General features: G+C 44.8%; 6 protein-coding genes across 6 annotated transcripts; 5 read left to right on the plus strand and 1 right to left on the minus strand.

Moving 5' to 3' along the window:
* Positions 1–2,267: 2,267 nt before the first annotated feature.
* F5J12DRAFT_929075 (uncharacterized protein) lies at positions 2,268–3,802 on the plus strand (the record flags this gene model as incomplete). The annotated part of the gene is made up of 10 exons (XM_051749476.1): positions 2,268–2,372; positions 2,417–2,525; positions 2,575–2,609; positions 2,662–2,695; positions 2,744–2,783; positions 2,842–2,848; positions 2,900–3,059; positions 3,116–3,344; positions 3,397–3,421; positions 3,471–3,802. 10 exons carry the CDS (start codon positions 2,268–2,270, stop codon positions 3,747–3,749), a joined length of 1,023 nt encoding a protein of 340 aa, XP_051596734.1. The 3' UTR covers positions 3,750–3,802.
* A 1,980-nt stretch (positions 3,803–5,782) lies between these two features.
* On the minus strand, positions 5,783–8,994 carry F5J12DRAFT_785251 (uncharacterized protein; the record flags this gene model as incomplete). Its single annotated transcript, XM_051743197.1, has 16 exons — positions 5,783–6,095; positions 6,129–6,254; positions 6,301–6,431; positions 6,472–6,867; positions 6,913–6,967; positions 7,028–7,055; positions 7,208–7,370; positions 7,786–7,818; positions 7,860–7,919; positions 8,011–8,044; positions 8,086–8,310; positions 8,389–8,463; positions 8,539–8,616; positions 8,693–8,756; positions 8,831–8,869; positions 8,925–8,994. The coding sequence occupies 16 exons, from the start codon at positions 8,992–8,994 to the stop codon at positions 5,783–5,785; spliced, it is 1,890 nt and encodes a 629-aa protein (XP_051596735.1).
* Positions 8,995–10,805: 1,811 nt separating this feature from the next.
* Positions 10,806–12,059, plus strand: F5J12DRAFT_785252 (uncharacterized protein; the record flags this gene model as incomplete). Its single annotated transcript, XM_051743198.1, has 5 exons — positions 10,806–10,890; positions 10,954–11,110; positions 11,163–11,296; positions 11,349–11,524; positions 11,790–12,059. The coding sequence occupies 5 exons, from the start codon at positions 10,806–10,808 to the stop codon at positions 12,057–12,059; spliced, it is 822 nt and encodes a 273-aa protein (XP_051596736.1).
* Positions 12,060–12,086: 27 nt separating this feature from the next.
* F5J12DRAFT_725514 (uncharacterized protein) lies at positions 12,087–12,275 on the plus strand (the record flags this gene model as incomplete). Its single annotated transcript, XM_051741638.1, has 1 exon — positions 12,087–12,275. A coding segment is annotated over one exon (189 nt), but the record flags the coding sequence as incomplete, so codon positions are not given.
* A 10,416-nt stretch (positions 12,276–22,691) lies between these two features.
* F5J12DRAFT_895973 (uncharacterized protein) lies at positions 22,692–24,244 on the plus strand (the record flags this gene model as incomplete). The annotated part of the gene is made up of 8 exons (XM_051747899.1): positions 22,692–22,871; positions 22,922–22,944; positions 23,008–23,208; positions 23,255–23,318; positions 23,379–23,488; positions 23,548–23,593; positions 23,648–23,703; positions 23,809–24,244. The coding sequence occupies 8 exons, from the start codon at positions 22,692–22,694 to the stop codon at positions 24,242–24,244; spliced, it is 1,116 nt and encodes a 371-aa protein (XP_051596738.1).
* A 2,347-nt stretch (positions 24,245–26,591) lies between these two features.
* Positions 26,592–27,019, plus strand: F5J12DRAFT_680147 (uncharacterized protein; the record flags this gene model as incomplete). Its single annotated transcript, XM_051740233.1, has 3 exons — positions 26,592–26,621; positions 26,675–26,857; positions 26,924–27,019. Coding segments are annotated over 3 exons (309 nt in total), but the record flags the coding sequence as incomplete, so codon positions are not given.

Raw genomic sequence — 27,019 nt, forward strand, 5'->3', positions numbered from 1 at the left:
GAGACTTTGAAAACATGTAAAAAATCTGTAATAATACAACATACAGCAATGAAATGATCAATATATGTGCATGGTTAGATTGCTACTGTCATTTCACACCTCTCTATACCATCCTTCTGTTGTCCAACCTGTCCACTGAGTGCCCATTGCATAGATGTGTTACAACTTTGCTAGACTCTGCTTCAGTCTTGCAGTGCATACATGGAAATGGAGACCAGGAGGCTTTCACATTTTTGGCATTTCATGCAGCTATATTATAGTGTCATTGCTATCAGAAGTGTTCATTGCATCAGCCACATACTATCTCTATAGTATCATGCACATTGGAGTGCTGTGTGTTGTATTATTACAGATTTTTTACATGTTTTCAAAGTCTCCTAAAATCTTTGGTTACTTTCCCACACTCTTCAGAACTCATTTTATTTCCTGCTCCTCCAATCCTGAATTGATGGACTTGGAACTCTAGATACTGGTAGACATACTGGAAAAGAACCATTCCAAGGTATTACATCACAAGTTATCCATACAGGAGTCCCATGGTGGCCATATCAGAAAAAAGAAAGATAGTGGCCTGACACCTCATCCTTCAACTAAACTACCCAAGCCCTTCTAATTAGACATTTTACTGTATACCCTCCATAGGCCCAATGCATTAGAAAACCCAGAAATGACAAGGATACTAGCCTGGACCCCATACAGTGTGGAAGAGGGGAACTAATTATATCTCTGTAAGGGCTAGTGCTGATGCCTTGGGATTTTGATACATCATAGATGTATGTTAAGGCTGCCTGGGGACACATTTCACATGTTCATATGTCAATAACTGCAAAAATGCGGACAGAGTTCACATTTTACCCCTATTTATTTTGGCATCCTTCCAGGGCACTTAACTGGATCAAAATTGCATGTGTATCTATGAAATAACATACAAACATTCCATTGGAACTCAGTAGAACATCTCACAAGGCAGGGAGAGTGTGTGGTGAAGCTGAAAAAGCCAGGGGATAGCAGGGTATTCAGTCCGCTTTTTTGATTACATAATCACAAAGAAGTGCAGGTCAGATCTGAGATCTCAGGGCCCACAGATCTCAGATTCATTAACAATGACACATCTTGATTACATAATCATTCAGATGCACAGGTTACTATGTTACTATGATAAATATATATCTTCAAAGGTTGCTGAGAGGCTCTTGAGATGGTTGGGTGAGGCTCTTGAGAGGCTCCCAAGATGATTGAGTCACTGTGTGTCTGTAACAAGTTGCCACATATTGATTATGCAATCACTCAGAAGCCATGGGATGCCATATTGGAATGATAAATGTGTATCTATGGAGGTTGGTGAGAGGCTCTTGAGATGGTTGGGTGAGGATCTTGAGAGGCTCTCAAGATGGTTGAGTGAGGGTCAACAGAGGGATTATCAGTAACACTGTCCATCAGAAGCATAGGGAATAGGGGTAAATTACCCTATTTCACTTATGTTGCAGAAGACATATCCAGATTTGGCAGGGGAGGGGTGGATCACTTCAAGAAGCATAACCATAATTAGATACATCTGGGAACCACTGCTGGAGGTAGGGTCTGTTAGATACATTGTTGCTGTCACAAAATATATATCTAACAGACCACCATCCCTCCAAAAAACTGCTGCCAGGGGTGACCTTTTTTGCATCATCACCTCCTGTTCAACTTGCTGCATCCCTTTACATTTGCATCACCTTCCTCATCCGCATCCATCGCATCTGCCCCGCGCTTGTTTCGCGCTTCTGATGTACGACTACCAGTAGCAGGAGTGGGACCGGTAGCAGCAGCTTTCCCCTTTCTTCTCGAGGCTTAAATTCGCGTTTAGGTTTGGCAGATGTCCAACTAGACAGTCTTGGTGCCTATCCTGGGGCAGGCAGGGACGCAGTAGTCGTCGCCGTGGGGTGGTCCTGACAGGAGGAACCGTCTCCAAGACTTGGACCGGGAGTGTCAACATACTCATTCATTAACGAGCTACACTCATGAACGTGTCAACGTTCTCGACGTTCTCAACGTTCTCAACGTTCTCAACCTTATTAACGTTCAACTGTTCATACGCTGTCCTGTGGCCAGCTTGGCCATGTGCCCATGTACACGTGTCAGTGCCACTACCCTGACAGGGACCATCAGCCCGCAGCACGTTAACACAGAAGATTACAGATCATAACCAGAGGCACGTTTGCCCTCTGAAATCATTTAAACAATCCAACCCTTGCCACAGGCAGTTTTTCTTTAACACACTAGCCATGAGTGATCAATTCGATTTCGAGGTCAGGGTGGGCCTGATCATCATGTGCATGGCATCTGCTGCATCAGCGCTCGCCGTCGGTGGTCTGTTGCTTTACATCGCAGTGAGTTTTTTCCTTCAGCGCCTCCGGCAGACTGATTTTCACAGTATAGCGCAGGTACCATCAAGCGAAATGCCTCGCGACGGTGGTCCACCGACACGCATATACACTATTATTTTCTCAATATGATGATTTCTCACCTTATCTTATCTATTGGTCGGTACATACTATCATGTGGTTCCTATTACCGACTGACAACGTACAGGTGAATTGCTCAACATCCAGTGGATCGTAGACGCGGTGAGCCTTCACCGCGTTTGTGACGCCTCGCGCTCACTCATTTAACCGCCAGAGGCTGTACCCCGGTACTGTTTGCACCGTTCAAGGTATTTCCTCTTTCACTTTACTAAACGCTCGTCCTTCATAGCACGTAGGTTTCTTGATCCAGGTGGGTGATGTTGGGGTTGCTCTTAGGTGCGTATCGAAATCGAAAAGAAACCCCCTTCACGTGCTCACAGACTTGCCTTGTCAGTACAATGGTACGCCAGTTACCCAAACGGTCGTGGTAATGAAATAATGATTTGAGATAGGCCATCGCTATGCACGTGCTGCAAGTATTGGTGCTACAGCGGAAGTCCCCACCAAAGTTTGCGCTCCTTGTACTGGCAATAATTTGGCTGGTCACCCTTTTTCTGGTTGTCGTGCCGCCGATCGTGGTTCAACACAACATTTATGGTACTAGTGACCATTGTAAGTGTTTATAGTTCAATTTTACCTTGATAACCTGAATTCTCACTGCTGTTCAGGGTGTTTCGTTGACGGAAGTACTACGATGCAGGTTGGCCTCGTGTTTATATGGTTGTGGGTGACTGGGGTAGTGGACGTCATCTCATACTTGTTCCTTGCACTTGTTATCACGCGACTAGTTCTTGTAGATGGACGCAGGTTTCGATGGAGGAGAAAGCAGGACTCGAGAATAATTCCATATGGAGTGGGGACGTCTGCAGAGAGTGCCAGAGCAATTCAAATCCTCTCGTAAGTGGCTCTTAGTCTAAAATTGGTGGCTTCTGGATCAATCACTTTACAGTTACCCGCTCTTGTACATTGTACAAGTGAGCGATCCTCGGTGTCTTTGATATGTTTATACTGAACGAGTGATAGGTGTTACCTCACTCAGTAGCTCGTTTTCTTCAATTCAGCGGTCATGACGTTCCGTTTGCAGTGACAGCTTTCACCTCCACGTTGTTCGCATCGTGTGGTCTGTTCAACACGATCTTGTATGCTTTTACTCGTCCGGGGTTGATGCCAGGCAGACCTTCGTACGTTCCACAGTCCGTGCATGTTGCTACTGCGCGGGTGGCGCACAATCGCTTTGCACAGGGTTACATGGTGGAGGATGACAGCTTTGTTACGGAGACTGGCCCGGTCCAGGCGCCATGAGATGGCAGATTTTCTTCAGTCTCCAGGGTCTGCGTGAATATAGCCAATTATCGTACTGCTGTTATATTATCATTATCATTGGTGAATAGATTGGCTGGGTATTAACAGTAGATTATGTTAGCCATTGTTCCCTTTAAATACAAGCCAAATAATTGAGTAACTCGGTGAAAGTCACTATTGACCCCATTGCAAATGGAGCCATGTGCTATTGTGAATGCATGGAAATGCAATTGGAGAGGCAAGCTGAAATGTACAATACTGGTGTGAGACTGCAGTGTGCATGTGGAAAATGGGCAAGGTGCACTTCAAATGTCAAGCCAGCAACTGATGCCCTAACACTTTTAAGACACTTGGAAAAAATGGGGACAAGTTAGGGCTGCAACATTGGTTAACTAATGGTCCTGGATGTTACTTGTTCACCCTTCCCTGGTGATATAAGGTTGCCATCTCAAGTGGATGGAAGGAAAGTACCTGAGTATGAATGTGTCTGAGACATCTTCCCTATCCTCTATCCCTTGTGTCAGAGGTACTGCTAATCCATTATACATTTATTGGTTTGCATTCTACACTGCCCTGCCCTTGACCTACATCATATATAAGGCCACATAGTACTCTGATGTAATCAGTACAAATATCAACAATAAAGTCCCCACTTCCTACTCCCTCTGAGTCCCCTCTGGAGTTTCATCTCTAATGAAGGTATGAGCGCTCAGTGTATGAAGTAATCACTTTATTAGTACCTAACAAAGGTATAAGTTCTACACTATGTCATACCAAGTAAATGAATGGAAATGTAGCTATACTCACCTCAGTGTACAAAGTAATCACTGAGGTGGAAAACAACAGTGCAGAAAATTTATAGTACCATAATTAGTAAGTGGGCTGACATTGGAGTTTAATTCTGAAGGCAGAGAGAAATTCAGAGCACTCTGGGTGAAACTCCAAGACATTACTGTCACTCCAGAACACACACTTGACACTCCCCCTCAATCAGAACAAAGTCCAAGTGCAGATGTGAAATGTTTCACATTAATGCTAGGTAAAGGTTTTGTAAGGGTATTGGTGACCATGTCATCAGTAGGACAATAGATAAGATGAAAAGAATGATTTTCCACAGCAAAACAAATGAAATGGTATCATATGTCAATGTGCTTTGTGCAAGCATGGTAGCTGCCATCTTTGGTGAGTGCAATGGCAGATTGACTGTCAGAATACAGTGGGGTAGGATGTTTGAGTGGGCAGAAAACTTCACTGATGAGTTGTTGAAGCCATAGGCCCTCTTTGGCTGCATGGGTTGCTGTGACATACTCTGCTTCTGTGGTTGAGAGTATGACAAGTTCCTGCTTCTGTGAAGCCCAACTGATAGCTTCACCATCTAGTAGGTAGGAATATCCACTTATAACATGTTGATGCTCCTGGAAGTGAGGTTGGCTGATGCAGCTATGGGATGAATTAGTGACCTGGAAGTGGGATTGGCTGACACAGCTATGGGATGAATTAGTGACCTGGAAGTGGGGTTGGCTGTCCTGGAAGTGAGGTCAGCTGATGCAGCTATGGGATGGATTGATGACCTGGAAGTGGGGCCAGCTGACATGGCTGGGGGAAGGGATGATGCCCTGGCAGTGGGGTCAGCTGATGTGGCTGGGGGAATGAACCATGACCTGGAGTTATGGTTGGGCAGACACTTTGCAAGAAAGACCAATATCTTGATAGTGGGTCAGTGGGGCTGGCCAATCTTATTACTCAGTACACTACTTCCTTGGTAGTTAGCTGGCTGAACCCACAGGGTTGTAGAAAAATCCTATGTCCTATCCTTATCCTGTGGTATTGAAGTTAACTCTACCAACCTGGCCATTGTGTTGGAATTAACATTGGACAAATTTACTCAGTTGTGTATCAGTACTTAAGGAGGAATTGTCCTGCAGGAAATTACTTTTTTTTCTGAACATTCAATGTCATATGAAATTTGAAAACACAAAGCAGCCATTTTTTATTGTAGTACATGCATATCATATGTATCAAGGTAGGGTATTTCACAAAGATTCCAACAGCCAGGATGATGTTTGCCCCTTTCCCTGTGTCAGTTTGGTAGCCCCTTTGGACATGCAGATAGTATAGGTTTTGGGAGGCTGAGATGTGCCCTGTGTGTCCTTCCCACAGCCAGGATTCTTGCACTCATAGGAATAAGTCTGCCCTGAACAACCAGCTTCCCACTTCTGAATGCTATAACACTGAGGGCACTGGGCAGGCAATTGTTGTCCCAAAGGCCTGATGAACTTGTCAGTCCAGATAAATTTCTCCACCACTACCTTCTCCTGCCACAACATCAAGATGATGTTGGAGTGCCTACCCAACATACCACAGTCATTCAGGGCATACCTGACTGCACTTTGGACATGGAAGCCTTGAACAATGGTGGAGTCAAGGACACTCATGAGGAAGGGAATGGTGGTGACTAGTTGAAGTCTCTCAGCATCAAAAAGCAGCATGGACCTTGGCTTGAAACTGATATGGTGTCAGCCATAACCACCAACATTGAAAGAAAACCTACTGTTGCACAGCTGCCTGCAGTCCTTGGAAGCTCTCCTCCTTCCTTACAGTAGAACCACATACAAAGAAGATGAGGTCTCCACCCTTGACAATGTTGGAGAAGGGTAACAGAAGGCCATGCAGAAACTGCAACTGGTCAGATGGGAGTGACAGTCAAACAATGGTGACTTACCTCAAAGACCTCTGTGGCTATTGGAACCTTATTCTCCATTCCAGAGAACAGATCCCCCCTGTCTTCATCAGTATGGGTAGTAAGGAAAATGACTACCTCAGCAAAGGTAGTCAGACTTGAAGCTAGCTTTGATGCTGCAGTGTCATAGGCAGCTCTGGACTCCTCAGTGGCAAAGTTGAAGGGCAGTTGTGAGAAGTGGTAGGTGTCTTGTGTGAAATATCCCTGCAGCATGGTGTGAAGGATATGCACAGGGGCATGGCCAAGCTCCAGAGACTCAAGGTGGAGGTGGATAATGGCAGTAGAGTTACCAGCCACTTCAGAGGTGGTAGCATGCTCAAACCCCCCAATGACCACAAGAGGGTGTTTCAGGACTGGCTTGCCTGACAAGTAGAAGCCCTGTACTTGGAGTTAGAAGTGATTGGGGTGGCAATATGCACTTACAAAATAGGGCTGAGGACTTTCAAATCTTGTCATTTTCCAATGACAGGCAACACACCTGAAGTTCATCCAGAGTTTGAGTCAATGGCATTGATTCATAAAAGGGAGGTTAACACACCTGAAGGTCACAGGAAGCTGGGTGACCTCTGCAAGGCAATCCTCAGGTACTACAACACACTTGTTACACACTACCCTTCTGCAACCTGCCTGATCACAAGGCCACAATGTCCCTTCATCCCTGCACATCACACAGAACTGCATAGAATGTTAGAAAGATGGAAGGAATATAACAAGAGACTTGCCAAGTTCCTCATCCTTCTCTTCTTGGCAACAGGGGCCTTCCTAGCATGGGCCTTGCTTGACTTGGAAGCTTGTTTTTCCCTAGCTTTCAGACCAGCAAGAGATACCCTGGGAGCTCTACCTCCAGTGGTCTTCTTAGCTGTCTGCTTGGTCTTCACCATCTAAGTTTAGTATGCTAACATTAGTGAGTGGCAGCAGCGTATGGCACAGAAGGGAACAGTAGCATACCTTATTATCTTTACAAGACACAAAAGGGGTAGGGGACAAGCAGTAAGATAATGATAAATGCATTTAGTTTAGTACATATATCATGGAGCAGGAATAGATGTCTACATATTTATGGAAAAGACAAGCCAATGTATGCAACTACACACAACACTGGGCACTGGATAAGCAGACCAAAGAGGGTGATGTATAAGTATCATCTGGACACCATGGAGTAGAAGTCCAACAACATACCTTATAGGATGAGACACAGCAAGGGAGATGCAGTGTGGCAGGAGGGAGATATGAATTGATAGCCTACTAGTGTGTTTTGTGAGTGGTACAGGGATGCCAGGAACTGGGATGACATACCTTTTGTAGGATGAGACACAGCAAGGGGGTGTTCTGTGAGTGGTAGAGGGATGCCATGACCTGGGATGACATACCTTTTTTTTGGATAAGCATGGTGAGGGGGTGTTCTGTGAGTGGTAGAGGGATACCACAACCTGGGACAACATACTTTTTTTTTTGGATAAGGCATGGTGAGGGGGTGTTCTGTGAGTTGTAGAAGGATGCCACAAAGCTGGGATGACATACCTTTTTTTTTGGATAAGCACAGTGAGGGGGTGTTCTGTGAGTGGTAGAGGGACACTGTGAGCTGGGATGACATACCTTTTTTTTGGATGAAGCACAGTGAGGGGGTGTTTTGTGAGTGGTGGAGGGATGCTGGGAACTGGGACAACATACCTTTTTTTTGGATGAGGCACAGCAAGGGGGTGTTTTGTGAGTGGTAGAGGGATGCTGCAAGGTGGGATGATGTACCCTTTTTTTGGATGAGGCATGGCAAGGGGGTGTTTTATGAGCAGTAGAGGGACACCAGGAACTGGGACAGCATACCTTTTTTTTGGATGAGGCACAGCAAGGGGGGGATGTTTTATGAGTGGTAGAAGGATGCCAGGAACTGGGACAACATACCATTTTTTTGGATGAGGCATGGCAAGGGGGTGTTTTATGAGTGGTAGAGGGACACCAGGAACCGGGACAACAAACCTGTTTTGTGGATAAGGCAAGGTGAGGGGGTGTTCTGTGAGTGGTACAGGGATGCCAGGAACTGGGATGACATACCTTTTTTTGGATGAGGCACAGCAAGAGGGGGGGTGTTTTGTGAGTGGTAGAGGGATGCCATGAGCTGGGATGACATGCCTTTTTTTTTGGATGAGACATGGTGAGGGGGTGTTTTGTGAGTGGTAGAGGGATGCTGTGAGCTGGGATGACATACCTTTTTTTTGAATGAATGGGCTTACAATGTGAGTAGTATGGGACACCGAACAATGCACAATAGGCTGAGAACACTGGCAGTGTCCTGCTGTGTGATGTGAGTGTTGAAAAAGATGCCATGAGAGGTGCAACAACATACCTTTTTTGTTTTTTTGAAGGGAGATGTGCCATGACATACCTATTTTGTGTTTAGACAGGGAGAGGTGCAAGGGATTTAGAGGATGATGACATACCTAAAATTTTGCTGAGATGCAGTGGGGCCAGAGAGTGGGATAGTGCAATGATGGCCAGTGAGGGAGACATGGTGTGGCAAGAAGAGAGGAGCAAGAGACCATGTCAATCCAGATACTTGGATGCACAGATCTTGATTTTGGACAGGTGGACACTGTCATGTAGTGAGATCTATGATAATCTTGACACAACCTTAATTGTGACATGAACAATGTCACAGCTGTCATGATTATCACACCTGTTTACCCATACTTTGGACATGTCTCTGGAACATTATGTAGGACTATGTACAGAGTGGTCAGTCACTGCTGGGCCAATTTTCCAGTTTCAATAAGTAGGTGGCTACATGTATTAAATGATCCAGTAGTGCTACTATAATACATTTGCTGTGAAATCCCAAGGGTAAGCCACCACTACCACTCAGCCAATGGCACAAGTGAGTGCTTGCTTGGCTCAACACTGCAATTACAAGAATGTCAAATGAACATTTAGTATTTAGTATATAGAAGCTGAATCCAGTGACAGTGGAGTCATGTGACATTGCTATTTGCTATGTATAGTATGACACATGGTATTGACTCAGAGGCAGTTGCCAGCATGTGTGGCATGTGCTGAGGCCAAGGACATGACATGCATAGAAGCTGAACATTGACAGCAACCTTGCTAGTTGGACTGGTGCCAAACAACAGTACATAAGGCTCAAGTATATAAATCCCCCCCAGTCATTGGCATGGTGTTCCTTTCATCACAAATTTTTCACACTACTTGATCACTGTTACATTGTAGCATCCTTGGCACCTCCTTACTGAATGTAGTCTGCAGCTACAGGATGTAGGGAGGGGCTACCCTCCCCCTTAGATTGTGCTTGGCCAGCACAGTTTTCAGTTGGGGGGTAATATGTTGGGTCTGGGGGAATAGTCTGTGCCTATTTTTTGTAGGTCAGCTCATATGGGATCTGGGGGCTAGTCTGTGCCTACATTGTAGGTCAGCTTATGATGTTTGGTTTGGTTTGTACCCACCTGTGTGGGTCAGCCTATGATATTTTTTCTGTGTAGTATGTGCATGTATATATTGGTAGTAGCTAGTTGGTCAGAGACTTTGGTGTAGTGAGTATTCAGCTTTTGTATAATCTATGTTGTACTGACATAAACCTTGTAGAGCTGTTTGTCTTTGTCTCCTGGTGAATAGTGCACCTCAGGTATGTGAACCTTGCAAAGTTGTGTTGATGCTAACATGCTTTTAGGATCTTTGTTATCATCTCTTGTGCACTTTTTTGGGAACTTGGTTGAATTGAGGATGGTTTTTATTGGCCTGACTGTACTTCTGGAGGAGGGCCACCTCTGGAATGCAGGCAAGCCTTGGTTTCTTATGAAACCATTATGCTTTTGTAGTTGAAATTTTAACTGTAGTTGAATTTATGTATGGACTTGTCAATGTCACTGCTTTGATTGTATTTGAATGCTGTGTGGGAATCTATGCCTCTTTTTTTGAATGAAACATGTGCTAACCCTAACCCTAGCATAAGACTTGGTGTATTTTTTCATGCAAGTCTGCTTCTAACCTAACCTTAGCAAAAGACTTGGTGTATTGTTTCATGTCAGTCTGCCTAGCTGGTGGATGGTGCTAGATTAGCACTGGTGTTCCATGGCTGATCTTGTTAAGCAAGGTTTCCCTTTGATGCTCAAGAGCTTGCCAATGGCATTACTAGCAACCCAACATCTTCCCTTCAAATGCTGACTGGATGGGTTCCTAGCTGTTGGATGTTGCTAGATTAGTATTGGTGTTCCATGGTTTCCCATGATGCTCAAGAGATTGCTGGACTGGATTGACTTGGAGTTCAACTGCTGCTGAGTTTGATTGCACCACTCCAGGCCCCTGCTTACATGACTAGATGTTTCAAGAAACATAGTGTATCTAGTAGACTAAGTTGGGATTCTGGATTCTGGATCTTCCCCCAAGTCAAGCAAGGTCCCTTGTGGAGAATAACTTCCAACTTATGTACTGAGTGATTTTTAACTATTTTTCTCACAGTTGAAAAATTTTCCTTTGACCTTTCCAATGCCCCCCACATCATCATGGATGATTCCCTGCATACAATGGTGGTTAGAATGCTGAAGGCTGCCTTTGGGACAGCCCCTATGATCTCTTCCAGCTCTATTTTCTCAAATCACCAGCTCAGGAAGCCAAGGTAAGCCATAAGTAGTGATGCTACACTTGCTATGTATTTAGTTGGACAATAGACTTCAATCCTTGGCTGAGTTAATCAAAGTCAGGGCAACATTGCAAGGGGAATCTGGTCTAACTTCAGATGTTATTACATCTTTGGAAGTTAGGCTGGCATCTGCAGTCATTACACATGCCATCCTCAATCCCTGTAGGTGATGTTCCACAACAATTGTAAGTGAGACAAGTCTGACCCTTAATAGATGTGTCAGATTGGGATGCAGACAGGTTTTCTGAACCATTGGTGAATGCAAAGGACAGGACCATCCATTTTGAAAACCCAAAAATTGGGTATATCAATGCTCCTGCCACAGTTCTGGATGTGCATGGCAGGGTGATAGTATGGTATCTGCCTGGTATCATCCCAGATGCAAGGATAGTGAGTGTTTTCATTCTCTGACAACCCTTTGCTACAGCTTTTATATCCTAGGAACTTCTCAATTCCCTTCTCCTTTCCATAAAAGACAATCTTCAGACTGAGCCCAAGAACAAGCCAAAAGACAACAACAAGCTTAACAAATGATATGGCCATAAGCATCAGCCTGTTGACCAAGTCATGTATGGACATGGCAGGATTTCCATGTCTCCTGCCACATTCCAACAGACTCATGAGGTTTATCCAGGTGCTGTGATATCCATGGTAGGGGCTGACAAATTTAAAGAGGTTGGTTGATACACTCTATCAAAGCACATCCCTCAAACAGAAAGCCAATAGGGAATGGCTGCTCAAGATTTCTTATGTGGAACACTTCTGGAGCAATATAGCAAAGGTCTCATTACCAGATATGGCCAGGGCCAGTGGTCAAGCAATGTTGGCCAGGGCTGGCAGGGTGGAGAATGAGATATCCCTGGATTGGCCATCAGTCTATACCAACATTGATATTATTGTCAATCAGGAAACTCCCTCTCACTGAGATGTCACATTGGCCCCAACCCTTCTGGATTTATTAGTGAGCCTGGGTTCTCACAATGCTAAATTCCTTATTCCAGATCTGGGGGCTGAGCTGGCTTATTCCCCAGGCACCATGATTTTCCTATCAGGAAAAATCCTTCAACATTCTGTGCCAAAGTGGGAGAAGGGAGAAAGAATTGCATTGGAGCATTATATGAAGGACAAAGTACACAACTGACTCAAGGGCACAAGACCAGCATGGACTACCCAAAAGGACATTCTTGGGTTGGCTGTCAGGTACACTTAAAATACATTTTAGTGGCAATGTTTGGGTGCAAATATTTTAAATACATCTGATAACCTTGTTCCAGACTTGTGTGGTGTTGTTTTGGGGATGAAATTTTTTCAATACAGCTGAAAACCTTGCTTTTGACTCTTCCTGTGCTCAATCATGCATCATTGGAGAACCAAAGTCCTTGGCAAAAGCTCTGCAGGAGGTTTGTATAAATTTGAAGTCACTAAAACCTGGAGAGGAAAGGACACCTACAAGGAGGTGGATGCCAGACACCTCCACCTCCCATCTCAGAGTTAACCTTCAACTCCAAGGACCCCCAGGACAATAGGCTCCCAAAATGTTGTCCCAGACTCCTTTGACATGCCTACCTTGGATGTTACATTTTGCCCCTGTTTTCTCTTTTCACCTAGTGTTTACCTCATGTTCGACCCATTGGACTATTTTTCCTTTTTGAGCCATCTTCTCTCCAATCTGACAGCTCACTATCTCCACCACTAGCATTACTTGCTCTTTACATGCTTAGGACATGTGTCGCTATTGTTCAACCAATAGCATAGTTACCTCATTACATGTGGATCCCTCATGGTCCATCTCCTGTACAGTATTTAGGCTGTCAGCTCAAGTCCTGGAAACCCAGACTTGAGCTGCTCAATCATATGCAGTGTTCTCTCAGAACTTTTCCCTCAGTGTCCCTAACCTGGACCACTCTTACCAGTGTTGACCAAATCCTTTGTCATTTACAAAGGTTACTGCAGCTGTTGCTCAGTAGAAACCCATGGTCTGTGTTTGAGCTCTCCCTACATCTTGACTTTGGTTGAGCATAACAAAAGCTCAAGTCTACCAGCCTTTGGCCAAATTGGTCACTGTTTAGTGCACCACCACAAACCCCTGAAATAACTGACATTGGATGCTGTTGTGACCCACTCACAAAGAATTGTCCTCTGAAAACAAACAGGAGAGCACTGTCACCGACACCTCCTCCAATGAACCTGAACAACCAGATAGAGGATTCACCTCTGGTATCCTCTTGAACCTCTTCATTCAGTCTCTTGCCACACTTGGTACTCCCATCCCACCAGTACCTGCCACCACACTTCCCACACCCCTGCCCCCACCTCTGAACATGATGTCTGGTTCATCATCAAAGGCAATGGTCAGCACTATCACCACCTAGGCCACTGAATTGAAGATTGGTACCCTGTCTGATTTTGACAGTGACCAGAAGAATGCTATGAGTTGGCTGTACTCCATACAGACCTACCTCTTAGTAAATGAATAAATTTATGACAACAACACCAAAAAGGCTGTCTACACCCTGTTGTATATGAAGAAAGGTGTTGCTCATTCCTGGGCAGCAACCTTCCAGAAAATGTCTCTGAAAAAGAACCCCCCTGAGTTTCAGCTCCTTTGCTGATTTTACAAAAGATTTCAGGAACTCTTTCATGTCCTCTGACACAGCCAGTACTGCAATTGCCAAATTGCATACCATGAAACAGAAAGATTTGGTGGAACAATACATCACCAACTTTCAAACTGCTGCTGCTGACTCCACCATCATGGAAGACATTGCCTTAATTGAGTTCTTCTCACAAGGACTCAAACCTTTTATTGCAAACCATATCCATATGATGGAGACCACCCCCACAAAAATTACAGAGTGGTATACCCAGGCACAAAAATTTGATGCAAAATGGAGGAAGGTAAATGAGTTCTCTGGGAGAAAGGAAAAGAGAACATTCTACCCCAAGAACAATCTCAATGAAGAAAAAGATCCAAACACCATGGATGTGGATGGAGTGAGACTCTCCAAAGAAGAAAGAGACCATCACATCAAAGAAGGAAGATGTTTCGGTTGTGGAAACAAAGGACACCTCTCTCAAGAATGTCCAGATAAAGGGAAGACTCCCCAAAAGAAAGTCAAGAAAATCCACAAAATTGTGGAGGTTGAAGAGAGTGATGATGAAGAAAAAGTTGCTGGCCCTTCCATCGCCTTGGTAAACATTTCCAGGGCACTTGGAAAGGATTTTTTAGAAGGGAACTCTGTTGATGCCAGATGTTCCCCACACTAAGGACAGTTCCATTTCTGTTGTGCCTGTACTAGTATCTTCCACCCCAGATTGTACTATGCAAATTCCTGTTACACTCTACACATCGGAAGGAACAAAGAAAGCCATCAATACCACTGCACTAGTTGATTCCAGAGCTGAAATATCTTGCATTGACTGGGGATTCATGTGGAAGCATTGAATTCCTACTCAACAACTTGCAGAACCCATCCTTGCCAAAAACATGGATGGAACTCAAATTCCAAGGGAAAAATCCTGTTCTCTGCCACTCTTTACTTCAGGATCGAAGGACTTGTCCATCAGTCTTTCTTCCACATTATCAACTGCAGAACAGAAAATGTTATCCTAGGCCTCCGTTGGCTTCAAGAAAACAATCCTGTTGTTGATTGGAGAATGGGTACTCTCTCCATCGATGAAAAGACTGATAGGTCTAAGGAACTAAAACACAACATCTCTTCTGTTGTGGTTGAAGCACCCACCATAAACCTTGTGTCCCCCATTGAAATGAAAGGGATAAACAAGTTTATGGATTATGAAGAACCAGAAGATGAAACCATCTGAGCACACTTCATGATGTCGATTGGAAAACTTGTAGAAGAAGCCAAGAAGATTAATCCAAACAATAGTCTTCTTCAAAAGATCACTACAGCCACTGAATTGGCCCAAGAGGAACATAAGAAGAAACTGAAAGCTGTCCTCCCTGAAGAATACAAAGACTTCACCTCTGTTTTTGAAAAGCCCTCTGATGGGGTCTTACCTCCATCACAACCCTATGACCATGCCATCAACCTTGTGGAGGACTTTGTCCCCTAGGTGGCTAAAGCATACCCACTCTCCCCCTCTGAGAGAGAGTCTGCAGAGAAGTTCATTGAGGAAAACCTTTGGGAAGGAAAGATTCACCCCTTGAAGTCCCCTCAGGCTGCACCCTTCTTCTTTGTAGGAAAGAAAGATGGCTCCCTCTGCCCCTGCCAATATTATCGATATCTAAACAAGCATATGGTGAAGGACATGTATCCACTTCCCCTCATTTCTGATCTTGTCAATACACTCAAAGGAGCATCTATCTTTACAAAGATGGATGTAAGATTGGGCTACAATAATGTCCACATCAAAGAAGGAGACCAGTGGAAGGCCATGTTTATCATGCACAAAGGACTCTTCAAACCAACCATCATGTTCTTCAGGTTGTGCAATTCCCCTGCCACCTTCCAATGATTCATGAATGACTCATTTAGAGACATGGTTGCTGAAGGATGGCTGGTTGTCTACCTGGATGACCTCCTTATTTTCTCCACCGACCCAGAAGAACATAAACAAAGAACTCGTCATGTTCTTGAATGAATGAGGGAACTATCACTCCCTCTCAAGTTAGAAAAATGCCACTTTGATCTGACTGAGGTCAAATATCTTGGAATGATCATCAAGGAAAACACCATCACCATGGACCCTGTAAAGGTCCAAGGCATCACTGAATGGCCTGTTCCAAAGAAGGTCAAGGATGTGCAATCCTTTTTAGGATTCACAAACTTTTATAGGAGATTCATCCCCTACTATTCAGACATTGCCTGACCCCTGATTGACCTTACCAAGAAGACAACCACTTGGGAATGGTTGAAGAAGTGCCAAACTGCCTTTAATCTCTTGAAAAGGATCTTCATGGCACAACCAACCCTCCGAATGCCCAATACCTCTCAGCCACTTGCAATTACAATCAACACATCAAAGTACACAACTAGAGGCATTCTCCTCCAGGAAGATCCCAATAGCCAGTAGCAACCATGGCCTTCATTTCCCAGTTGTTTAACCCTGCAGAAAGAAACTATGACATCTATGATAGGGAACTACTAGGGGTTATTTGTGGGTTCAAGTCTTGGAGGCATTACCTCCATGGATCACCATTTCCCATCAAAGTATTCACTGATCACAAAAATATGACCTACTTCAAAGCACCTCAAAACTTGAATCATTGCCAGGCATGGTGGCTCCTGACCTTGCAGACTTTGATCTGCGACTCAAACATGTCCCAGGAAAGGACCTGGCCACTCCTGATGCACTCTCCCAACAACCTGATCATGTCCCTGATGATGATGATGATAACAAAGGAGTTACCCTCCTCCCACAGACACTGTTTGTTAATCTCATTGACACCAGTCTCACTCAAAAGGTCATGTCCTCTTCCATGAAAGACCCTGTGATCCAGATGGCACTTCATGCCATAGAAAATGTTGATATGCCACTCCTGTTCAAGTCCCATCTCTCTGATTGGAGATTTGACAATGGAGTGTTGCTTTATAAAGACTGGGTTTACATCCCAGACAACCCTTCCCTCTGCTGAACCATCATGTCCAACCACCACAACCACCCCTCTGCTGGACACCCTGGTGTCTTGAAAACCTGCCAGCTTGTCTCCTCTGAGTTCTGGTGGCCTGGACTCACTTCATTTGTCTGAAAATATGTTGATGGCTGTGCTGTATGCCAGCAAAATAAGGCAAACACCCACCTGATGACACTGCCCCTTACACCCATCCCCTTGACCTTGACCCACCCCTTCCAGCAGATCTCTTGTGATCTGGTTACTGACCTTCCCCTGTCTAAGGGATATGACTCTCTCTTGGTCATGGTCAACCATGGGCTTACAAAGGGGGTAGTTTTAACACCCATGAGGAAAACCACCTCTGCTGCTGACATTGTGGCACTCTTTTTCAAGAAAGTCTACTCCCATTTTGGGTTGTAAAACAAAATCATATCCAACAGAGGCCCTCAGTTCACCTCCACATTTGCAAAAGAATTCACTTCCCTCCTAGGATACTCCCTTGCCCTCTCAATGGCATATCACCTTCAGACTGATGGAGAAATGGAACACATAAATCAGGAAGTTGAAACATACCTCCAAATCTTCTGCCAGAATGACCCCACCTCATGGGTGGACAACCTGCCCATGGCAGAATTTGTGCATAATCACCACCCTCACTCTGTCACCCATCAATCACTGTTCTACCTCATGTATGGGTATGAACCAAAACCCATTCTGTCTCTTATCATGGAAACCCACCTTACTGCCACTGAGTCCAGACTTGAGGAACTCTGAAAAGCTAGAGAGGAAGCCCTTGCAGCACACAATCTAGCCAGAAAAACAATGAAAGACTGCTTGTCATGACCCTTCTCCCCTTTCCAGAAAGGAGATCAGGTCTGGCTTGAAGCTTGGAATTTGAAATGTTCCTATGAAAATAGAAAAATCACCCCAAAACAAGAAGGACCTTTTGTCATCTCTGAAGTCCTATCTCTGATTACCTACTGCCTTGCAATACCTGCATGATGGAAGATCCATAATGTCTTCCATACCCCCCTCTTATCACCCTATCATGAACATGATGTTCACAGACCAAACTTTCTGGCTCCACCACCTGACCTGGTCAATGAGGAGGAGGAATATGAGGTTGAAGTGATAGTTGGCCACAAAAGGTCAGGCCACAGACACACCTTTTTAATCAAATGGAAGGGTTATCCTTCATCCAAAAACTCATGGCAAAAGGAAGCACACCTTGAACATGTGAACAATACACTCTCTGCATATAAAAAATGCTTCCCAAGAAACTTCCCCCCTCAGAAACAACCCATTCAACACTCTACTCACACTTTCAGAAAGATCTTCATCGAAATGCCCCCTCATTGCTACACCTACCCCCATGAGCCTTCTTGCCATCACACCCCCTTCACTTGTTGCCAGTGACAACCTGCTAGTGATCAAATGATCACTTCATATTGCCTCTTTTTTGCTGACCCTGCCATCATCAGCACTGTATATCATGAGGTTGATGAGAACTCTCCTCTTGATCTGGTTTATCATGCTACCATCCAAGCCCTTCAGCTTGAGGAATTGTCCAGATATGTCAATTGACAAAGCCCTCTTCTATCCCCTGCATGCACCATCCTGAATGAAATAGTGTATGAACAGGTCCCCTTACTCCTCTGACTTTTCAACATCCTTGGAGGAGCTGACCTCATCTACAACATTCATCAGTACCAATTCCATCTGCATTGCCCAGCATCTCAATGCCCATTGTGGTCCTGACTCAGGAGGTGGGCACACCATTGGCCAGCATCCCAGCATCACCCCTTGTGGTCCTGATTCAGGGGGTGGGCACACTGTTGGCCAGCATTCAAGAATACCCTCCCTTCCCAATGAAGGAGCTGGGCACATCTTTTGGGAGTGTCAGTAGGACTGATAAGGAGAGATGCACATTTTCTTCTGGGCCCATCCAATTTGTACACTTCTACCCTGCCCCCATCATGTAAACCATCTTGTGGGTCTGGTCAGTCATCTGCCTGGTCCTTTGGTCCTCCTAGGAATCAACAGCCAGTTCTGCCCACACTCTCAGCTGGGACCACAGTGTTTGGTCTGACTGGCACTGTCAATCACATGACCAATCTCCTTGGTTTGATATACCATGACAGTGTAAATGCAAGTGCTACCTCACCTGCCCCTGCCCCTGCCCCCACCATCCAGCATGGAGCCATCACCACCAGTACTGTTGACCACCTCTCCAAGGCATTGACCCTTCTGTCCACTGAGGACTCCTTGCTGCTGGTTGAGGTAGGTGCATTTGTGGTGCATACTGTTACTGCAGATGAGAAGAAGGCAATGATGTATGCATCCATCACAAATACCACTCTTTGTCAAGCTGTCACCAACCAAGAGTATCAATGATCAATTGCTGGTCATCTGTGGGAAGGTGGTGTTGATTGGGGGGGACCACTTTGAATTACAATGTAGCTGCATATACTTTCCATACTGACATGTCTCTCTTTCTTTTTTTGTTGTAATTTATGCTGTTTCAGAAGACTTATCAAGAATAATCACTGGAATTAAGTCTTCACATTGAAAAAATGTACATGGAAGGGCAGTATTCCCTAGGTATATTCCTCACTGCTATACTCATCCTCAGTGCCATCTACATCCATGTCAGACTTGACTTCAAGGAGCTCCATGCCCCTCTCTCCCTCAGGATGGCCTGGTAATTGATCCACATTGCCTCAGTGATTTGATTGTGCAATGCATGTGCCTCTGGATGTTCTCCATCGCCTTCCAGTACACCAGTGTGGGACACTACCTCTAGGTAGCATGTGAATAGGGGAAAAGCTGTAGGGAAATCCTGAAGGGGTGCTGAGTTGGAAGGAGATGTAGAATGCAATGGTAGAGTTGGTCAGGGAGTCAAATGTAGGGCACAGAATTTAATTCCACAGAGCTGTAGATGATTTGGGTATGAATAGACTTGTTTATGAAATTCCAAATGACAATCTTGACATGAAGAAGTAATTCCAAGGCAAGTAAGATGCACATGAAGGGACACAAGGAGTGGTTCAAGGGCATGGAAGATGCAATAGACATGGTAGACACATGTGACACTTTAGACTTGGGTACACAGAAGACACAGAGGACACAGAAGACTCTTTGAACACTTAGACACATGAAAGACACAGATTGTGACTCCAAAAGATGGGTGGTATTTTTCCATTGCTGAGGTGGAATTATATAGTACATGGAAAGTAAGGTACTGATCAGAGAAATGTGGGGCAGGTAAAGTAAAACTCCAGAAATCAAAGAGAGACATGTCAGATGTTGACACCATACAGAATCACATGAAAACAAGCTGTAAGGTAGTAGCTGAGAGAAACAAAAGGGGAAAGATGGGTATCTTCTGACAGAGCAAGTGTACAGCATACTGTAGGGTAGGATGTGAAAGGTAGAGGCCATGGGTGAAATATTGGCAGCAGAGAAAATGGGTACTCAACATGCAGAGAAGGGTGTGCAGGAAAGAGCAAGAAACTGGCCACATGGCAAGGCAATGGCCAGGATGACATGACAGCAGAATTCCAGATGGATGTATGTCAGGTTGGTGTTGACACAGAATTCTGGGATGATGACTGGTGCATGTTATTGATGGACAGGGGAGCTCTGAAGGTTCAAGCAGGTGAGGCAGAGCACAAGGCTGAAGTGATAATTCTGAAGGCAACAGGTGTGGAACCCTGATAGGGGTCAACTTTTGTAATGGCAGAATTTTGGTGTTGGTATCCTTGTTTCAGCCTCAGGGAGTGTACCACTCCCTACACCTCCCAGGGTCTTCAAATGCTGACTGTCCTCAGTCAGAGGTCATCGAGTTGCAACAGAATGGTGATGGAGATTTGACAGGTGATGTAAACAATGATGGCTCATGTGCAGCAGTGTGCCTTGTGTGAGTGAAAACTCCACACATGGAAACTGTGTAAGCAACAGCACTGCGGAAATAAAAAAACTCACCCAGAAACTGTCTCATTGCTAGTTTGCTCCTGCTACTCCACCACTTTGCTCTCAGATTCACCCTACCACCTCCAACTACAATACAAGCCTACTCTGTCATCAATGCATGCCCTGTTGTCAGCATGAGAGACCAGGCAACCATGGCACTCTTGGCAGCCTTGTGCTGTCACACACCAAAGGTGTTGTGGACATGGTTACAGCTGACTCTGCCTAACTTGTCAACAAGTTGCATGCCATGCCATGCAGATGAAAACTAAAGCCTTCATGCATAGAAAGACTACTGGACATGAGCAGTCATCCTTTGCACAAGAATGAGTTGTCAGTGCTAAAGAGAAAAGAGGAAGTGAGTCAAGCACCCATGAAAAGTTTTTAGTGCTTGAGTACAGCATTCCAGTTTTCATCATATCTCCACCATTTCCAAAGATATCGACTCCATTCTCACACTCACTTAAAGTGCTCAGCCATGTGATTCTACCTTCTGGGTTTGGAAAGGATCCTCACACCCTATGCATTTCTACAGCACTCCATCCATCAGATGCTCATTTCACTAAGTCCATCAGATATGGCCACCTCTTTGTCAATCATCTCACTTGTCTCCTTTGCCAGAGACAGTGGCTATGTATATTTGCCAGGTGTTCCCACCAGCTTCTGTCCTAAAGCCCCCTGGTTCATTCCATCATTGTCAGCCCCATCCCATCCCATGCAGCTTGGTCAGTGTGTTCCCTTTGTCAGTATGACTTCCAGAAGGACATTCTTTGGTTGCCTCAGGTTGGTCACCCAGTTACAAAGGTCTTATGTGGTCATTTCAGTCTCCCCACTTGATGAAGCATACAGATCCTTCCTCCCTGCTCCCTGCAATGTCTTTATTCCAATCTTGTCCATCACTCTCCCCACATTGTGACAGCTGCAGTATAATCTATTGTTCTCTGGCCTCCCTGATTGCATCCATGACAAGTATGACATGCATCTTGCCTTTTTACTGCAAGACCCAGCAGAAGATGTCCCCCCTTCTCCCTCTCCTCCATCAGAGCCCTGTTCATGAAGCTTTTATTAACTTTGCTGAGAGGATGAATGGGTGGGAGACATGATTGCCTATGCTCCCATTGCCCCACAGACCCCCAATGCCCTAGCCCTTTGACACCTGACTCATGCCATCCATTTCTGGAATTAATACTTCCCTGTCTGGAAACACTGTCCATCTGTCATCCCATCTTTGGATCTAGTGATGTCTCCACTGAGATCTAACATGCATTGCCACCCCCTAATGTGATACCAGTGTGCTTACTCAGGTTTTGACTCATATTGTGATATTTTGACTGTCCTCAACTCATTTGTTGTCAATACTTACCAATCCTCTTTGCTTGCTTACTTTTCATTTCTTGCTTACTCATCATGATTACTCATTGCTTACAGTCCTTACTCATTACTTACCATGCATTTGTGCCTCATTTGTCATAAGTTGCACTCCCCCCCACAGCATATAAACCCCCTGTACTTAGCTACAAAAATCAATCAAGAAGTCACTCAGTAATCAGTTCAGTTCATCTCAGTCATAACTTGTCATTGACAGTTGAGGCTCATTCAGAAGAGTCTATCTGTCATCATCCATATCCTTGGTAGTTGAGACTCCTTCAGAAGGGTCTATCTACCTCCATTCATCTGAAGTGTCATTTATGCTTAGTCAGCACATTTGATTAGTCATCCTCCCACTCCTGTGTAACTCAACATTGACTTGCACCAGGAGTCCTTTCAGCTGAATACCTTCACCCTATTCAGCATCCCCATCAAGTCATCATTCATTTGTCTACTCCTGTGTAACTCATCATTGACTTGCACCAGGAGCACTCTGTCATCAAAGTTTATTACTCTAGCCTGCATCCCCTTCTCAGTCATCACTCTTTCATCCTCTCCTGCATAACTCATCATTGACTTGCACCAGGACCACCTGCCTTTGAAATCCCCCCCACATTAGATTCTTTCTGCTCTCCAGGTTCCATGGAGGCAAACCACCACTTGCACACATTTTGTCTTCAGTGTTGGTTTTGGTTGGTTCAGACCACCTTTCCACACTTTGACTCACAGCACCACATCTGGGATTTAATCAAGACAGTGCCCCAGCCAGAGGAGAGCTTAGAAACAATCTACATGTGGGTGGAGGACTGGGACAAGACTTGGGTGAGTGAGCCTTCAGCAGTAGTGTGTTGTGTGCTGACAAAAATCTGCAGGCCAGCATTCACTCATTGTGGAAGTATGTCAATGACCACAGGATTGCCATACCCAAAGTTTGTGACACATGCATGCATGACTATAGTGAAGAAAGCATGATGCACAAGAACCTTCTAATCCAAGGAGCCATTGCCATTGCTGATCTTCATCATCCAGTAGAACAGAGGTGCATCCAGATCAACAACATCTTCAAAGACTACCAGGAGAGGGTGGAGCTAAGGCACAACTTGAGGCTGAGAGGTTGGGAAGAGAACCTCCAATGTGTATGCATGGACAGGCAGCAAGGGTGGTAGCTGGAAGCCAAGGCCACACACCTGGTGATATGGAGGCAGGGCAGTCATTGAGGGGGGTCAAGAAACAGATAGGTGGAGCAAGCAAGGGAAGGGCAAGGAAAAGGTATGTCTTACCCTCTAGGAAACTCTGTGTGTGATGGCTAACATGCACAAAACTCCACAGGCCACAGAAGAGGTCAATGAACTTGAGGACAATGAGGACAAATGCCCACCTAACCCTGACCCATCAAAAACTGGCACCCCAGCACCTGAAGTCAACCTTCCATGTGGGGGGTGCATGAAGGCAAAGGCTGAGTGCAAAGGTCAACTGGGGAGTCATGTGAGGAATGCAGGCAGGCCAAGCAGAAGTGCAGCCAGGCACTCAAGGTAGGGAGAAAGGTGAGTAAAAGCCATTTGTGACACACAGAACAAAGACACTGAACCATAACACAGCACAAGAATGCAGGCAGCAGTGAGATGGTGGCTGGGCCATCGCACAAATGGACCAAGTCTGTGATGGTGGCAATGACTAGTGACACACCTCCAGCCACAGCTTCATGGCCAGCAATGACAGGGCTGAAGCTTTGAATTCTGGTGCACAAACCTTCCCCCAGTCGAAATTCTGCACCAGCTCCTGACTGCCCTTCTCCACCTCCTGTCAACTCTCCTTCAAATTCAAACATGCCTCCTCCCCCCACTTCACAACTGCCCCTCTTCCTTCCATCCATGATTCCAGCACCTCGACATTGTGCTGAGCCAACACCCCCTCCTATGGATGAACCTGAGGACTTCAGCAGCAGTGGGATCTTTGTTAACCCAATTGGCCTACTGGATGACACTCCTGCACCCAATGTCAGTACACAGGATGAACTTGAAGTCCCACCAGTCATTAACCTGAGCAAATTGACTACATGCAAGGCTCTAGCTGAGTGCATTTGCCTTCTGGAGAACAGGGTGGATGACAAAGAGTTTGAGCTGACCCAGATCCATCAGATGCTGGGGCTGTTGGCTACACAAGTAGAGTGGAAGATCAGTGCAGTCCAGGGGTGACATGAGGAGCTGAAGAAGTTGAAGGATCAGCTCAAGGATATGTGAGTACATGTACTGTAGTGTAAATAGACTGCAGAATTTTGTTTGTGTATCCTTTGGCATTTTGAATGGAATTATTGCTAAGTAAAGAACAGGAAAAGAGAACAAATCAGTGAGAGACAAGAGAGAGATGAGCAAGATTTTTCTTTTTTTTTTGATTGTCTTTTGTGTTTCTTGTGAATGGTGAGGTTTCTATTGAGATGAAATGGGTATCCATAAAAGAGCATGTGGAGAAAGAAAAGAAAGACAGGAAGGAGGAGGATGGGCTACTCATCTGGCTCATCCAAAGGGACACCAGCAAGTGTAGGGTCTGGGAACAAATCATTCTCAAGGTGATCCAGGTCTTGAGCAGAAGTGCCAGTCAGTTGGGTGACTTTGATACAAGCACTATTCCATGGGAAATAGGGGTATAGATGAAAAGCAGCAAAGCAGAATTTGGAGACTGCACCATCTAATTCCACAAGTATGTACAAGCCTCCTTTAGTGTGTCAGACAATGATCATCAGTCCCAAGTAGCATGGTTTGGTTTTCCAGTTGAGTTCTAGGTTGATGTGGGAATTCTGAACAAGGATGAGTGACCCAGGTTTGAAGTCAAAGTCTTTGACCAACATGAAGCAGGATTTCAAGACAAGATCATGGATGTGAGTGAGGTCTTCTGGATGTTTTTGAAGTTGGCAAGTGTGGTGAGTGATGAGATCTGTCATTGAGTAAAACTTGTCACAAATTTGTTCAGTACCATTATGGTGCCAGCAACCTTGAATGACATGTCATTGCATTATAACATACATTACAATACCATTCTGATGGAATCTAATAGAATAACTGTACTTTACCTATCATTTCAATAAGCCACATGACATTGTGATAATCTTTGATAATCAGAAGGTATTGTAAGGATAGTCCTAATGACTCCACATCTATAATATATGTAAGTGAAGCAGCATTCCAAGCTGATCATTATTCCTTCACCATCACACACTGCCATCCTTGCCCTTCAAGATGTGTATCACTCCAATCTGTTGCAGAACCCACTAACTTCCCACTATTACTCACTATTAACCTGACATAATTGACAGACTACTGCTACCATGGGGCCATTTCGAAGGGCCCACTCGAAGTACAAATATTCTGAAAAGACTCTAGCAGGTCAGATATGTGAATATTGCAACAAGACATTCAAGCCACATGGTTTCAAGAGGCATGAAGCGAGCTGCAGGAAACAAACTGAAGCTGAGCAAGAACACAAATGATATGGCCAAGTTTTGGAGCAGTTTGAAAAAGGTGAGCATCATTCTACATCACCTGTCCTAAGTACCACTTCCCAACAGCCATGCCTGAGTCAGCACAACACCATGCCATGAAGAAAATGCATAATGCTCAGGGTCTGCCTGCTGAAAATGCAGAACCCAACATGTTACATTCCCCTTCCAGTTTTGTCACTGTTCCCAATGGCGACAAGGCTGGCCCATCTGTATACTCATTTGATGATGAAAGTAAGGCTTCCCTTCCCCTTCTTCTGCCAAATACACAACTGGCTTAGGAAATCCCATTGTCAATGCCCCACTGTGTGAGTTTGTGGAACACGAATACCCTGCGAGTGCACATGAGAATGAACCTCTCAGAAGTCCAGGTGCAATCCTCAATTTAGTTTTTTCTATTTGATGATTACAAGTATGCCTCTTTAGTGCTATCGGATGCTATGATGGGCACAAGATTGTTGACTACTTCTCAATCCCAGCCATCATGCCCCTGGCTATCACAGCAAGTAATAGAATTCAAAACTGAGTTTCACCCATGCAGCAACCAGCCTCCACTTTGTCAAAGTTTTGACAAGTTCCAAAGGTGCTTGACAATGTTTGTTCCTCCAACAGATGACACTCCCTACTGACCATTCCATGGTGTTGGTGACTTTGAGTTTATGGAGATTGCCCTGGAAGCAAGCCTAAATTGGAAGCAAGTTGATGCTTTGTTAGATCTCATTGGCTGTGTTGCAAGAGGGGCCGCTCAGGTGACTCTCAAGAATGATGTCAAGTTTCACAAAGCCTGTGATGCTGCAGCAGCAGAGCTCACACCAGTACATTAGTACCATGTTCAGTTTACTAACTTTGCTGTAACCACTCCATCATACTTACAGTTCTCCAAACATACAGTTGTTGCAGCATATAAGAAGGAAGTGCAGACATACAAGGTACATACATGACCCATCTGGGAATGGGCACTTGACATTTTGGCTCTGCACTTTGTTTGGGATGCACAACACTTGTTCAAGCATGATGGACATGGATTTGAATGCTTCTATGATGAGCCCTGGACAGGTGACAGCTGGTGGGACATTCAAGTGTGTACTTGTTGTCAACTTGTTAGGTAGCAGTAATTTGATGTAACTACTAGTCCTCCTTGCCCGAAGTTCCAAATGCTGTACCATTTGCCTGTATTATTTATGCTGACAAAACCAAATTATCATCATTTGGCACTGCAAAGGGCTATCCTGTTGTGGTCCATTGTGTGAACCTCCTGGTAGAGATATGGAATAGCCACGCAATTGGGGGAGGCTGTGTCATTGGATGGTTACTAGTCATACATTGTCCCAGTGCCCTGAAGTTCACACCTTTTATAAACAGATATTTCCTTTGCATGCAGGTCCCCAAGGACACTGAAGAAGAGGGCAAATTAGGATACACAACTCTCAAGTGCATTGTTTGGCACAAATCATTTTCTAGACTTCTCAGTGACATT

Source organism: Pisolithus orientalis (genome assembly GCF_024613125.1).
Source record: "Pisolithus orientalis strain OTSU chromosome Unknown F5J12scaffold_35, whole genome shotgun sequence".
Taxonomy (NCBI): Eukaryota; Fungi; Basidiomycota; class Agaricomycetes; order Boletales; family Pisolithaceae; genus Pisolithus; species Pisolithus orientalis.